At 36.1% G+C, this 15,282-nt stretch overlaps 1 protein-coding gene across 2 annotated transcripts in view; it reads left to right on the forward strand.

Moving 5' to 3' along the window:
- The window catches only part of UBE3D (ubiquitin protein ligase E3D), a 78,576-nt gene that overhangs the window by 37,625 nt on the left and 25,669 nt on the right, over nucleotides 1–15,282 (forward strand). For both annotated transcript variants that reach the window (XM_053939137.1, XM_053939135.1), the window contains one exon: nucleotides 7,898–8,036. In XM_053939137.1, the coding sequence (XP_053795112.1) occupies nucleotides 7,898–8,036 (139 nt within the window). The remainder of the gene's footprint in view (nucleotides 1–7,897; nucleotides 8,037–15,282) is intronic.

Consider the following 15,282-nt stretch of genomic DNA (forward strand, 5'->3'; position numbering starts at 1 on the left):
ATGAAAATATTTTATGGGTGATAAGAGTTTGCAGCTTAAAATTAATGCTTTTGAAATTGCATAGCAGCCAGATGGAGGAGGGAAGGCAATGTAGAAAAGAAGTTGGTGAACACCCAAGAATATTTAGTCTGGAGAAGTATGTTGAGCATTACTTTGAAATTACATACTCCAAGGCAAAGTTACTCCTGGACAGAATTAAAATGTCAAGATTTATTGCTGTGCAAGAAGTTGCAGTATGTGGAGTTAGCTTTCTGTGCTTCAGAGGAATAATCTGCTTGTAAACAACCTTGTCTGTCTTGGAACAGTGTTTGAACACAGCTGTTTGGTTTTCTGCTTTTGCCCTTTACCCTTTGAGAAAAAAAGAATTGAATTCTGTGGACTATTTAGAGGCTTTGTTCTGCAAATAGCATTTCCTAATAAATATCCCAAAACCAATGTAGTTACATTTAAGTTAATATAGGGCAGTTGAGTCTACTAAAAATGTTGGTTGGTGTGAAGTAATTTGGGCTTTGCTTTACAGTTTGAAATAGGCAGCTTTACTTCTCTTTCTGACTTCCCTTAAATAGCTTACAATGATCAAAGCATATCAAGAAGCTATAAAATAATTTCAAATGCATTAATAGAATTAATGTAGTTGAGATTCATATGTAGTTGTTTAATGCATACAAAATTATTTAATCCACTGGCTTTTAATGTACCTTTTAGCATAAGTTATTCAATCTGTGCTGTGTATTGGAGTTAGAAATGAGAAAACTGCATGTGGAGTATGGATTTTAAATCATAAAGGCATTCATCAGAGCAAATAGTGTAATTTTAATTAAAAGGTACTTTGAAATACTACAAGACCAGTTGATACTTCTTATGTCAGCTCATCTTAAAAATATTATGACACTGGTACTCTGGTGAGGTTAAATCTGAATTTTCATTATAAGGCTTTCTTTTCAAATGGTGACACATTGAAAGTCTCACATTGAAAGTGAAAGGCCCTTTTCAAATGGTGATGCATTGAAAGTTCAAGAAGGACTTACATTTTGCAGGATAGGGTATTTTAAACCTGGTGAATTGTTTTTGCAGTGGATTTCTAGCTAACTTCTTTTTGACTAGACTCCAGATTTACATATTTTTTCCAATCAAAGTATTCATTACTCAGAAAAAAAAGCTAGAAGACTGTTAAAAGTGAGCATGTCCTTATATATGCAACTATTATGGTAATTTATAGAAATATGTGTCATTGTATGTTAATAGGATTGTTGTATATATAACTAATATATATACTACATTAAAGTATATGTACTATATGCTATATATATGATGCACTTTAGTGTAAGGATTATATATCAGTAATTTTATAATGAGAATGCTTTGCAAGCAATAGTATTTAAGACCATGTGAAAATACAGAAACTCACTTAAATGATGTTATGTGTCTGTAGTGCTACACTGAAAAAGAAAATGTTTAAAACTTCAAGATGGAGCTTCTGTGTTGACCACTGTAGTCCATTGCAAAAAACACAAAGAGGCATGCTCTCTACCTTCTTACTTCCCTAAATATTTTGCACTTCTCTTGCTCATCTCCTTGCAGGAACACCAGTGGGTTAAATTTCTGTTCTTATGGTTTTTTTTTTTTTTTTTTTTTGTTTCTTATGAGAGACTTCATACCTATTGATTTGGGATATCATGCAACTAGTAAAGATGCCAGGGAAAATTTGCTCAAAGCCCACACTTGACACTCCCAGCTTCTCAGGATAAATAATGAATAAACATGACCACAGATGTTTGTTTCAGGACAGAAGCAGTGGTTCTACAAAGCAAACCTTTTTCCAAAGGAAACTAGTTCTTTCACTGTAGACTGTGAAATACTGCAGTTCTTAGTCATCCATATTATTTAAATTTTGGTAAGAGTTTAGTAGCTAATGAGCAGGCATTGATTTTTATGTCGTTTTTAGATTGCTGAAAGGATAATTAAAAGTATAAATAACTTAGCCTCCTGGTACATTAAGTATATAGACACATCATCAACTGTAATTAAGAATTGTTTTTAGATTAAATCACTTTTACAAATAGTTATTTAATTTAGCAGGTTTGTCGTTTGGTTCAGTAAAGTTATCTGTCATTTCTCTCAGAGCTGCAGCTTGTGGAAAGGGCAGCTTTAACAACATCAGTGAGCTCTGAGATTCAGGGCTGAGCTTCTGTCAGCTTTTATATTGAATTCATCAGCACAGGCTTAATTCATTAAAGCACTGAAGTTACAGTTAACATCTCCTTCATGAGTTTCACAGCATTTGGAGCTCTAAATGCAGAGCACATTTGCCTAGATTGTAACTAATAAAATCTAGTTAGTACATTGTCTCAGCAACACTGAGCAGAGAACTAAGGAAGAGCTTTTGCATTTTCCAGTTTTGACCTGTGTAGACTACCCTCAGTTAGTGTATTTTTAGAAGTAGCCTGCTAAATCAGAGGTGATGATGGGGATGTTGTGGAAAGGAAGAAAGAGCTTATCTGTTCCTCTTCAAAAGAATACTTACTTTGTCTGTTGCTGAGACAGTTCAGTTGCATTTAAAAGTAAATCTCATGTACGATAAAGGATTATTATTGATAAATGTCTTCAGGACTGATGGAAGAGGCTTCTTTTGAAATAAATGCAATCTAGTCAGAAGTGTGGTCCAGTTTTTCAAAATCTTGTGAGAATCTTCATCAGTTTTTCTCAGGTTTGAAATACAAAGTTTTCTTTTGCTTCCCTGATGTGCCATGTATATTGCATTTTTCCATGAAGACTTAGGATGTTGTGAGTGGGTTCTAGGACCTGATGGATGACTCTGTTAGTTTACTAGTTCTTATATCAAGAAATTATGAAATAAATGTATTTCATTATTTTGGTGTCTTAAAACTTGCTTTTAAGAACACAGTTTTGAAATGTTATTCTAACTTATATAGACAATTAATTGGGATCAGTTAAACAGTGAACAGTGGACAAATACCATTCCCTGATGCGTGGTGATTCAAATGTAAAACATTGTCTAAAACAATGGTGATCAATTATTCTGTTAGAGAAGTAATTGTCTTTAATCTTATCTGAGTAGTTGTTTTCAAGTTTTACTCCTCTCTGCTTTCAGAATTAATTCCTTGAATTTCAGAGAGCATTTGTTGATTTCTGTTTATTTTTTAAAGAAATTAAAATTTTCCTGGATTTCACATTATTATCAACTAAACAGCTTTTAAAAACTTCATTTTTAAAAGCATTTTATGCATGTGACTATGGGAACTTTACTTTCCTAGCTGTATTTCTTTGACTGGTTATGGGAATGTGAGAACCATATAAAAAATTACAAATTTCTCTTTCAAATTAACAGTTCCTTAGAGAAAGCATTGAAAAGGACAAGGGGGAAGATAGTCTCAGTTTGTCATCTTTATTTGCCAGAAATATATTAAAGTTTTATTAGCATTCATCGTATGTGGTTCTGTCCTTTTCAGAATGAAAGTCATGTGAAGGTTCTAATTATATCTTTCAATCTCTTGTGTTTTCATGGGTGAGACTAATAGGTACCTCTTAGATTGAACAGAAGAAGTTCTGAGTTTGAGGTTTCACTCTGATCTGCAGAGGATGTATCTCAAGTTTGATTAACACTGAGGAAACCCCTGACTGTTGTTCTTACTAGGGATCAATTCCATTATCCCCAATTCTTCCTGCCTCAAAATTTAATTTTTTTTTTCCAGTTGTCCTGAACCCACAACATAGAGTGCACTTAAGTAAAAGCACCAGGTCTCTCAGTTTGTTTCACTCATTAGGGAGTATGGTGGGCTCTGAAGAACATGTTTACTTTGCATATAGTAGTTGATTTTGCTAGATAAAAATACCATATTAATAAACTGGTGCTCATATTCTCCCAGGTAAACACCACTCAATTAGCTGGTCTATATGTTGCTGTGTTCCATTAGCAGCTTTTCTCTGTGGGGCAACTAATGTGCATTTCTTCTCAGTACTCTCCTGAAAATCAGGAAAACATGGAATTTCCCCAAACCTAATTTATTTGAGATATTTTTAAAGAAAATTTGGTTGAAATAAGCTACAAGGATTAATACAAGTTTGGGGGAAGAGTGGGATAAAGAAAAGAGAGAGAAAATGGAAAGAATAGAAAGGCAAACAAAATGCATAGAATTATTTGTGTTTTCTTGTTGGTGAGATCACTGACAGACAAACTGGATGCTAATGGTGATTTACAGCGGTGAAAAAAAATCACTATGGCATGTCCTTTTCTTGACTCAGAGCATGGTTTGAGTTTGTACCATTTTCCCGAGTATGTTTTACTACGTCTTACTCTTTTAAAGCCTGGTTCCTAAAGTTGGGTCACATTTCCCTCAAATACTGGCAATGCCAATAGGAAGTGGTGAGATTTTACTTGTCACAAAATTGGTCCAAAGTAGATGTAGTCTTGCACCCCACAATGACTTAAAGAATTTGTTTAGAATTTATGAATTTTGTTTGATACTGAGGATCGTATTTTTTTGTGTCAGACTGTGAAGTCCAGAATCTCAAGACTTCTTTGTGGCGTAGAAAAGTTGAGTATTTGCTGAAGGAAGTACAGCATTATTTCTGTGGTCAGTCTCACTTTCCTCAAGCTTATGTCTTATCTTCCCCTTACTCCTTTCAGGCAGCGTAGCAAGCTATGTTGTGATGTGTGGGAACTGTGCTGGGAGCTGATCAGCTGAGCTGTCCTCTGTGGATGCTCACTCTCCTGAGGAGCATTGTCTGCCCATCTACCTCTTCCAGTAAACAGAAAGTGAACAGTCTCCTCTCCTGTACTGGAAGTGAGACAATGCCCCTTATATAGAAAGACCATGAAACTAAGGTGGAAAACAGTGGATTTTTTGTGGTTTGTTTTGCTTTTGTTTTATGCATAGATGCCTGTCTCTTTCCTCTACAATAAAGATTATGGAAAAGCAGCAGGGATAAAGAAGAACAAAGAGAAATGATCTAGCAAAGCAGTGACTTCCCACAACCATTTGTGTTAAATGCTGTGAAAGGGCAAGTCACAAGGACTAATTCCTAACATGTGTGTTCCTGGAGCAGTAAATGCTGGGATATATATGTTTTGTTTCTAATAAGGGAATGCACTGGAATAGTTTCAGGAAATACTAATAACTGAGCAGTTAATAAACAAGGATTCCAATATAATTAGGCTAAATATCTTTATGCAAACCTTCTTTCCCTCAGATAAACCAACAGCCACAAAAGAAAAATCCCCAGTTTTGTGTTAGGGCTGTAGTAGTTGGACTTTAAATGAGGAGGCATCTCCAAAAAATCCCTGTATCAAAACACGATAATAGAATCAAGGTACTGATGTAAGTTGTGATGTTTTGAATATTGCTTGGAGTTCTGAAAAGTTTCTTTGAAGAAAGGGTATTGATCTGTGGAAACACCTTCCCAAGACACAGAACTGGAGCATACCACCTCCACTCTCCAAACTCTCTAGCTGTGTTTGAAGGTGCCTGCACAGTGCTTTGTTTAGACTTGCTGATTTCTGAAAAAGAGAGCCCCTGTTTTGCTAGCTTCACCTAAATTCTCCTGCATCACCAGATTGTAGAAAATGTAGAGAAAAGAATGAGTAAGAAGTATATAAAGGTAAGTTTCTAATTATGTGGGGAAGTGAAATTATCAAGTGATAAGGAAATGTAAAACTCCATTCTGGATTACAGTTAACAAGACTTGGTAACTGATTACTTAGTGCTCATCATCTAGCTTTAAGTGTTCCTCCTGAGAGATTTATAGAATCACAGAATGGTTTGGGTTGGAAGGGACCTTAAGGATCATCTAGTTGCTATCCCCCTGCTTGGGGAGGGACACTTTCTACTAGACCAGGTTGCTCAGAGCCCTATCCAACCTGGAACTCTGAACCAGTCAGGGCTGCCTTTTCTGGGCTTGGCCACTTGTGTAGTCTGTAGTCTTATAAAAGAATCCTGTTTCCATTCAATACAGACATAGCCTTTGTGACTTAACTGGAGGTTTGTACCTTCCAATAATGAAAATACTCCAGAGTCTCTTCTCACTTTCCTGTCCTAGTGGTCAGTTGGGGTTTTTGTAGTAGCTTTAACAACGTTTCCAGATCCATGTGTCACAGTACAAATGTCCAGTGAGATAGTGTATATAATATATAATAAATATTATATATATATATATATATATATATAATATAATATAAAGGCTGTTAATGTGTTGGAGGTTTTGGCCTCTGCCCTTTGGTATGGTCTCAGACATGTTGGAAATCTTAAGTGATGCACTGCCATTAGAAGAGCCAGGGGGTGCCTTTCTCCTTCTCCTTAACATGTAAGATGTAGATCTTCTTTTGCCAAGATGACTCATTCTGGTGAGGTTTGAGAAAATAAATAATGTATTTGGTAATCTAGATGTGATATGATTCTCTTTGTCTCTTATTGTGGGGACAAAAAAAAAAGAGAAAACACTTCTTTTTGGGAGATGAAAGCCCCTCTGACATTCTGTGCATTATAGTTCTTGCTTCTACCTATCAAAGCAGAGTTGGATTCCTGTATACACATAGATAAATTAGGAAAGAGAAAAAAATGCAAATATTAGAAAAGACAAAAGCAGAGAGTTGGAATTCAAATGGCCAATTTCAGACAAATGGAGGTAAGAAAGTGAAAGTACACCCACTCTTTGAAGAAAGATGTGTAAATTATGCTAAGTAGGACATATTCTTGAAGAACTAAGAAGGTGCTGTGTATATAAAGTGTATATGCAAACCTAAGTGTAAGAAGCAAGACTTTGCAGCAAAACTTTGGGTTTGGGAGGTCTGAGAGAATGAGAACCATCCAGGATGACAGAGATACTGTGAAGAGAGTATTTGCTCAGTTTTCACCATGCTGAATGCTGGGGCCCCAAGTGTCTAAAAAAATGCAGCTATTTCTAGAAAGTACATTAAAATAAGCTGTTATGTTCACAGGCAGTGGTTCAGTCAGAAGAGCTGGAGGAATTTAACAGCGAAAGCTGATGCTAAGATTGTTTATTGAAATGTTCAAGTCTTGGACAGGGAATGGTAGCAAGCATTGTCTTCCAAAGGGATGCACTCAGGTCTGCTGAGAATAAATGGCATTCATCTTACCCAGGAGTATCTGATATTACCCACCCAGACCAAGTTATTAAAGTAACTGGATCACTGATCAGTCTGTCAGTTTGTGTATTATGGAAGAAATAAGCCTGAACTATAGGAAGCAGAATGATCTTGTGTTTTGAGTAAATCTTGTTGAACTAATCTTGTTCTTTAGCATGTGATAGTGGGAACAGTTTATAGGAATATGCTTCTGGAATGTTGTTTTTATGAGTAACTCTAGAAATCTTAACTCTTCTAATACATCCAAATAAAAAAATCTGTATAAAGTGAACTGGGATTCATTTTTGCTTGGTATAGACTGTTAGTAAGTTCCCAGTGAGCATAATGAACATCAGTTTTGAAAATCATGCCTCACCTTCTGTCTTTTCAGAATTGAACGGAATCTTTCTTTCTAAAAACAAAATAAGAAGTGGAGGCATTATGTACTGCAAAGAATACTCTATGTGTAAAATATAATGGGAAATTACAAGTGACAGATGAAATTTTGTTCAGAAGTAATGAAACTTTGAATTAGAAACATGAGTGAATTTTTCTAAAATATGCTAAGTTTTCCTTTCACATTATATATATTTTTGAAAGATATTGGTGGTATGGGTAAGGCACTTTATCTAAATACACCATGTTTTTCTGGTAAAACACACTGATCTTTGACTTCTACAGAGAAAACATGAAGGGAATTTTTTATCAGAGTGTTATGACACATTTTAATACTTAATTAAACTTATGGTTTAGATATATTTTATGAAAATAAAGAAGCTTTTTTTAACTTTCTAGGCTTGCTGATGCATGGGAAGATGATTTAGGAGTTCATCCTTTAAAGTTTCCATCAGAAACATGTTTGGAATTATTGTTGATACTGGGTTTGAGTACCACTTCTCTGCCACCTTCACTTCGATGCATGAACTCTTTTCAGGTAAGGAACAGCTTCTGTTTCAGTAGAAAGATGCTACTTCTGGAAAAGTATGTGGGCCATAAACCTTTTCAGAGGGTTTGTCTTCTGTAGTTGCATGACTCTCCATTATATTAAAATGTAGACCAAGGTGGAAAATGCCATTAGGTTTTTAAACAGTTCATTTCATCACTTTAAAGTGATGAAATTTAAAGAAATTTCATCAAACTTAGGCTACAGTATCTAGAATAATTATAAAAAAATCTTGTGGGCCTAAAAAATAAAATCCTCAGCAAAAAATAAATATTTCCAGTGGTGAAAATATTTTTCTGTATGTTACTTTGGAAATTCTCAGCAATCATAGAAATTTTCCAAAGGAAACATTGTTGCGGGCATGTTAAATTGTGATTTTTATTTCTTTTGTAATGTGGTTGAAGAGTATGATTTTTACAAATGCTACAGAGACAACTGAATTCATGATGATAAGACATAGCAACTCAGACTTTTTATGATGCTTCTGTGTTCCCCTGTAGTTACATAGTCAGTAGGTTGAGTATTAATGCAAATCTAAAGTAAGCAGCTGTTGAGCAGGAAGTGTACTGAGTCTGTGTTTGTTCTGGCAGCTATGAAAGAATCATCATCTTAGTGGGGCTTGATGTCCTTAACAATTTCTAACGTGAAATTGGGTAGCCTCTATTCATCCATATTTCCTGTTTGTACTTAAGGCACATCTAATTAGTGTCCCTGAGTTATGTTTACTGAAAAGTAGTCTTTTTGTATATTTTGAAGCAAAAACAAAAAAATGGTTGTAAAACAAAATCAAGTAATTGACTTTAAGAGAGTTACACTGATGTACAGCTGCTGAAAACTCTGTTTTAGGAAATAGGTACCTGCATTGTTTCTCACTTTACATCTTGTGTGCTTGGAAACAGGAATCTGTACGTGGTGATCACTTGGGTACACCAGCAGCCACTGATCATTTCAATGCTATTTTAATACCCAAGGTCAGAATTGTTATTGGGTTGTACATTCAGAGGCCATAAAATTAAAGAATCTCCTGGATGCCAATAGATTGCAATAATTATAAATTTCAAGGACTGGCCAGCAGTAGTAATCCATGCAGTTGAGTAGTCCATGTTTCCTATTAAGAAGTGAACATTTTGGTTGTCTAAGGCAAGAGGATGAATTCCTTTTCTCTTACATTACAGTTATCTGTTGTAAAGTCTTCCCTGCTTTACTCATGACAGGTCAAATAGGAGTCTCTTTCAGTATGCTGAGGCTCTATGTCCTGTATTGTTTCTGTGCATATTCAGAGCTCCTTTTTTTCCTTGGCTGACTCGGGACAATTGTGCTCAATTGCTCCTGGGTGATTTTAGCTTTGTGAGGCCACCTCTGTAAAGAAACCATGGCCCTAGAGGCACATGGTGGAGGTCCTGAAAGCATAGGCTTATGTCAGCCGTGGGGTGGGACATCCCCATGCATCCCCTGGAGACCCTCTGACCATGGCCTTTCAACCCCAGATTTCTGTGGAACAGATGAAAGCAAAGAGTACTATGCTAAGCTCATCTACTGAGCACTGGCCTGCACAGATTGTGGTTTTCCTGCCTGTGTGCCAAAGTTGGCAATGTGACAATGTCCTGTCTTTCACAGCAACACACTTTGCAGTTTTTGAAAAGCCCAAGTTCAGAAACCTGCTCTGCTAAGATAATGTTCTATTTTGCCAAGTGAGAGGAAAGGAAAATGGCTTTTTGATAAAATTCTGTGACTCCAACTGTCACTCTCCTTGGCTGACAGTCAATATCACCAAGTGTTTGTTCTAGAGGGCAAACATTGTCCAGTAAAATATTGTTTTATTTATTTTTATCCTTATAAACCTTGTTGGGATCTCAGTGAATCCATGAAACAGAAACAAAGTTTGCCCAGGCTTTTCCATGATGCTTTATAATGGTCTACCAGCCTTATCGTTTTTGGTTTTTTTTTCTGGCTTGCTTCTTCATGTTCAGCAAATACTAGAATTACAGATCCTAGTTTTCCTGTATTTTTCTTGGAAAAAGTTGGCAAGATATGAAGAGAGCTTGAATAATGATACTAAATTGTGCTGTTGCCTGGGCATAAGATCACGCTGCATCCAAAATAGTGAAGATTGTGAGCCAAAAAGGGAATAATAAAAGGGTGCTAATTGAAAACTGATATTTCATGGATCTTAATGGAGTAAGGGCAAAATGACAAAACTAGTTATGCTTTATTTTGTGGTAGACCTTAATCTGGCAGTTGTCTAGAAAAATTTAAAACATTTTAATTCTGTATTATAATGAAACTTGTATTTGAACTGGAAATTATTACAGAGTTCCCTGTTACCTACACAGTGGAACAGTGGCTGTCTTGTTCAACAGGGGCAGGCTCTTGCAACTGAATGCTGGAGGAATTAGCAGGAAAAAACAGCCCCAGAAAGTGCCAGAGTTTTCTCCTTTCATTTATATGTGTTTCCACTGTTGGACACATGGTGACGTGTTAAATGTACCACTGCTTTTTACTGGTGCTTTTCTTGATGTTTTCATACAGTATTTGGAAATGTATCTAACAGGCAGCTCTAATGTAATGATCTAAAAGTTACAGTTTAATTCCTCATACCCTGTCAGGATGGCTTTTAAAATCCAATTTGTTTTAATTAGGTAACAAAAAATGATCTCATTGACACCCATGTTTTTTGAGAATGTATTTAGCCTCTCTCCCAATTATATTACAGTACTGCAGTGTTGACAAGCCAGAATTTTACTTGGTATGCATCTGCATTGGGTGATGCTTAGGCTGTAAAAAGCACACAAAGGAAATCTGCTTAGTTGTTAATAATCTGTAATAAACTCTGTTCTGCCTTGTGCTCTGGAAGTACTCTCTGGGACTAGCAGACTCTGTATCAGTGCTGAAACATAAATTACATTTTATTTTCCATTGGTGTGCTACTGCTTAGTAACATAATATTTGAAATCACTTTTCAATTCTGTTTTGACCCCATAAAGATATTTCAGTGTGATTTATGTTGCTAGAGGAGCCTGGAAGAGAAGAGCAGCAGCAGACTGTGCTGCATAGCTCTGCTGAGTTTAAGGTGCTTACTACAGCCAGTTTATAAGTTTCCTGGGCTGTTGAGCCTAGGTACTAAGTTGTCTTTGGCTCATCTCTCTTTTCACCTGAACAACTGCAGTGACATTTTTTGGTGGATGATAGAGAGTTAAGTCTTAGGAAGCTTGAGCCTGTGAACTCTGAAGGACCAAAGAAGATAGACTGTTGCTTGCTGGTTGGTGGCAGCTCCCAGGTTTATTGGAGAACACAGTTTGTCAGCCCTGATTTGTACCTTCCCAGGCTCGTAATCCCTCACCCACACTAAGGATGTCTCAGATCAAGGTAATAGGATTGACTGAGGCACTTGATACTTACCCTGGAGCAATGAGAAAAGCAGTAAGAAGGGAGAGAGGAGTTTGCTACTACAAATGATTAATTTTTTTAGTTTGCTTTTGCTCTGAGCATTGTTTTGCTCCTTTCTCTTCAGCTCCATTACACTGCATGGAAAGCTGTGTTACCTTATTACACACTCAATCTATGTGACTGTCCACCACCTGAGCTGTCAGCCCTTTGCTTTAGGTACAGTTGGGCTTTACTTTGTGTATTATTCTTAATACTTGCAAACACTTGTAGCTAGCACCCACCTGAGTTATCATGTACTTTATCACAGCACTGCTCAGCTGCTTCTTCTCAGCAGAGTCTCAGAGGCTGTGTTGGTATTTCAGAGCCTACAGCACGGAGCAGTTAACACAGGGAGATGCTTTAAAGTGACAAGTAATCTCTGCTGTGTTTTTCTAACCTTATCTCGTCTTTCTCTGAATTCAAGCACAGGGAACAGAAAATGTCCTGTATATTGAATTCTTATGATGATATATGGGGCTTTTGAGCACATTTTCTCTCACTGCCATTGTTGTGGGAAACCAGACATTTTATTTGCCCTATCAAGGCACTATTCATAAAGCCACAGACTGTAAACAACAGTTTTCAGAGTTAAACAGATCATGGTTTTATTTTTACTTTTACAGTTGCATGAAATTGAGGGAAGATTGTGATTAAGAACTGCTGAGCTGTTTCAAAATTTTGTGTCAAATAGCTCTTGATAGTTTTTGGAGCTGCATCCAGTGCCCCTGGTAGCTTTCAACACTGTCTGCTTTGGTTAAGAGAAGTGAAGCCTGTTTAAGAAAAAACAAAAACCTGTTTATTCTGCCATTGCAGTAAGAATCCCTAGTGGTGTCTCCAAAGGAAAAACTCATTTGCAGTTATTTTTCTTTCAAAAAAGAAGCGAAACCCAAGGTTTCTTATAGAACAGCCTGTCAATTCTCTGTCATTTAGTCTCTTAATACTGTGCAGGAAACTTGCTAAAGGCAAGTTGGTTTAGAAATATAGAATATCAGTTGCTCAGAAAATAAATACAGTATTCGTTATAGTTTAGTAGCTCTAGTATATGAGTATCAACAGGGTCATGGAAAACAAAATATAAAATTACTGCTGTCTCTCAGGTCTATGCTTGTTCCAAACTAAAGTGTCCCTTGATATTTGGTGGTTTTTTATATTGATACTTTTATGTTTTATGTCACTATGTATATGAAAAGCAATTTCAAAATCATTTATTGCAAGAAGTTAGCTGAAGATAAGAGATGCACTTGTGTCTTTTGACAATCCTTTTTGAAGCTAACAGCTAAGTAAAATTTACAAAAATCTATTCAGCTTTTCAATTTGTTCTGAGCATTTGGAGCTAGAGGAGATGTACATATTCTTTTAAGCTGGATTCCACTCCTTTGGAGCATTGTCAAACAGCAGCAAAGCCACGACAAAAATACAATAAAAGAAAATATTAGGAGTGAAGAAATGGCTTTCAAAATATTGTGTCTTTTATTAAACTACGTCAGAAAGGAAAAGTAAATAACTGAATTTATGCAGTAAAATGGCTTATTATCCCTTTAAACATTTTTTTAAATCACAGGCTATTACTTGCCTAGTGAAAATCTCTCACAAAATAAATTTGAGGTCTGAATATATATATTCTATAGTATTTCACAGACAAATGATGAGTTCCTAGATACAATAAAAATTTTTAAAAAATATTTCTCTCAAGCTTGCAGCTGCCTATGTCTTTGAAACTTCTGCATTAAGATTGACAATATTATGAAGCAACCACTGAAAATACATTGTAATCTGTTTAAATGCAGTCATGTTTGTTTTCCTTAGCGGACCAGTTCTATATAATGTAAACTACAGTGAACAAACCCAGCCAGCCTCTTTTGGCTACTCAGATTTTACCCAAAATAATGCTGTTTTGATTTTTGCAGGTTACTATAAAAGTACCTGCTACGTGCTTTTTGTAGTTTTGACTAACTCAGATAGGTTTCCAGGATGACAGAGAATGGATTTTTTTTCTGTTTTATTTGTGCTTATTATGTGTAAGTTTTTAAGTTTAATTTCAAAAGATTTATTTTAAACAGGAAAGAAGTACCCAAATCTTATATATGAAAGCAGACGTAATTTTGTAAAATATACATACAAATATTTCAGTGGCTTTTAAATAAAAAAAACTTATAATGTATATATTTGGGAGTTTTTTCATGTTTTTCTGCATTTAATAAGAGCCATAATAAATCTATTTAAACACGGCAGAATAATTAGGAAAAAATTATAAAACTGTATGAACAAATTAAAATATAAAATTATGAATAAATGCTGCCAAGAGCAAATGATATTAAGAGAGTTAGTGTTTCAATGACAAATCTGAATACTTCTTTGCACAATTATAGAAATTTCTATATTCAATTAAGAAATTAATATTTTGTCTGCTGCTTAAGCTATCTTTTAAAAGTATCTCTGGAGCATTCAGGTATATATGTTGAGACTATCCCTTTCTTTTGTTGTTAACCTCAGTCTCAGAGGGAACAGTTTTTTAGTTGAACTATAATTAGTATTTTTACTTTCTTGTTGAAACTGTACCAAAAATGTTTCATACTGATTCTGCATACACTATATTAAAGCATAATGTCTCCTGGCTGAGAACTGTTCAGTTCTGTATATGCAGGACCTTATTGAACAATGTCAGCATGTCCTTATGTGTCCCTGTATGACTCATGCAGATCTGCAGCACAGGCTCACATTCTCGGCTATGGTTTTGTGATATCTGTGGCTGCTTTGGACATGCTAATGGGAAGGTATTATGTCCCTTATCTAATATGTGGCATGGCTACATTTCCTCTAATGGGAAGGAGCTGCCCATTTATATTCTCTCCTGAAACAGAATGAAATCAATCATGTGCAAGCCGAAACTGAAGCTATGAATGGGAAAAATGTAAGCTGAGCTTACTTGTGGAAGCTCACTGAAACTTGTGATTGTTTCAGTGCTCAGTGGTGGAAAATCAGACCCTTGACAGCAGAGGTCCTAAACTGAGATTCAAAATGTGTCATCAGTTTCTCGGAAAGGGTAAATGGTTCTTTTCTCCAGTAAAGAGGAAATCAAGAGAGAGTAAACTTCCACTTATAAACAGAAGTAGATTAAATTACAAAAAAAGCCATGAGCTCCAAGTAAGAAGCAGTGAACATGTAACATGCAGGCAAGTGCCTCCTCTGGAAGTATGGTCTCCTGCTGCTTGAGAGAGAAGATCCTCTGGAAGAACAATTCATTTCTGTGCAATTCCCTTTACCTAGAATATGGCAAAAGCCACCTGTTACATAAGCATCTGGTTATACAATTCGAAGCAGTTTTCTTAGAAAAGATGCTCAAAAAGATGCATCAAAAAGATGCATCATGGGGGTTTGACCCTGGTTGCTTACCAAAGCTGCTTTATCACTCCTCTCCTTAGCTGGACAGGGGGAGAAACTACAATGAACAGCTTGTGGGTCAATGAAAGGACGGGAGAAAGTCACTCACCAGCTACTGTCATGGGCAAAACAGATTTGACTTGGGGAAATTAACTGAATTTGCTAGCAATCAAATCACAGTAGGATAATGAGAAGTAAAACAAAATCTTGAAAATATTTACCCCCAAGTTCTCCCTTTTCAGGTTGAACTGTATTCTCAATTCTTTGACAGCTCCTCCTAGCAGCGCAAAGATAGGGAGAATGGGGGCCATGGTCAGTTCATCCCACATTGTCTTTGCTTCTCCTTCCTTCTCAGGTGGAGGATTCTCACACATTTCTCCTGCTCCAGTGTGGGTTCCCTCCCATGGGAGACAGTTCTTCATGAGCTTTT

The sequence above is a fragment of the Vidua chalybeata genome, chromosome 3 (assembly GCF_026979565.1).
Source record: "Vidua chalybeata isolate OUT-0048 chromosome 3, bVidCha1 merged haplotype, whole genome shotgun sequence".
Lineage (NCBI taxonomy): Eukaryota > Metazoa > Chordata > Aves > Passeriformes > Viduidae > Vidua > Vidua chalybeata.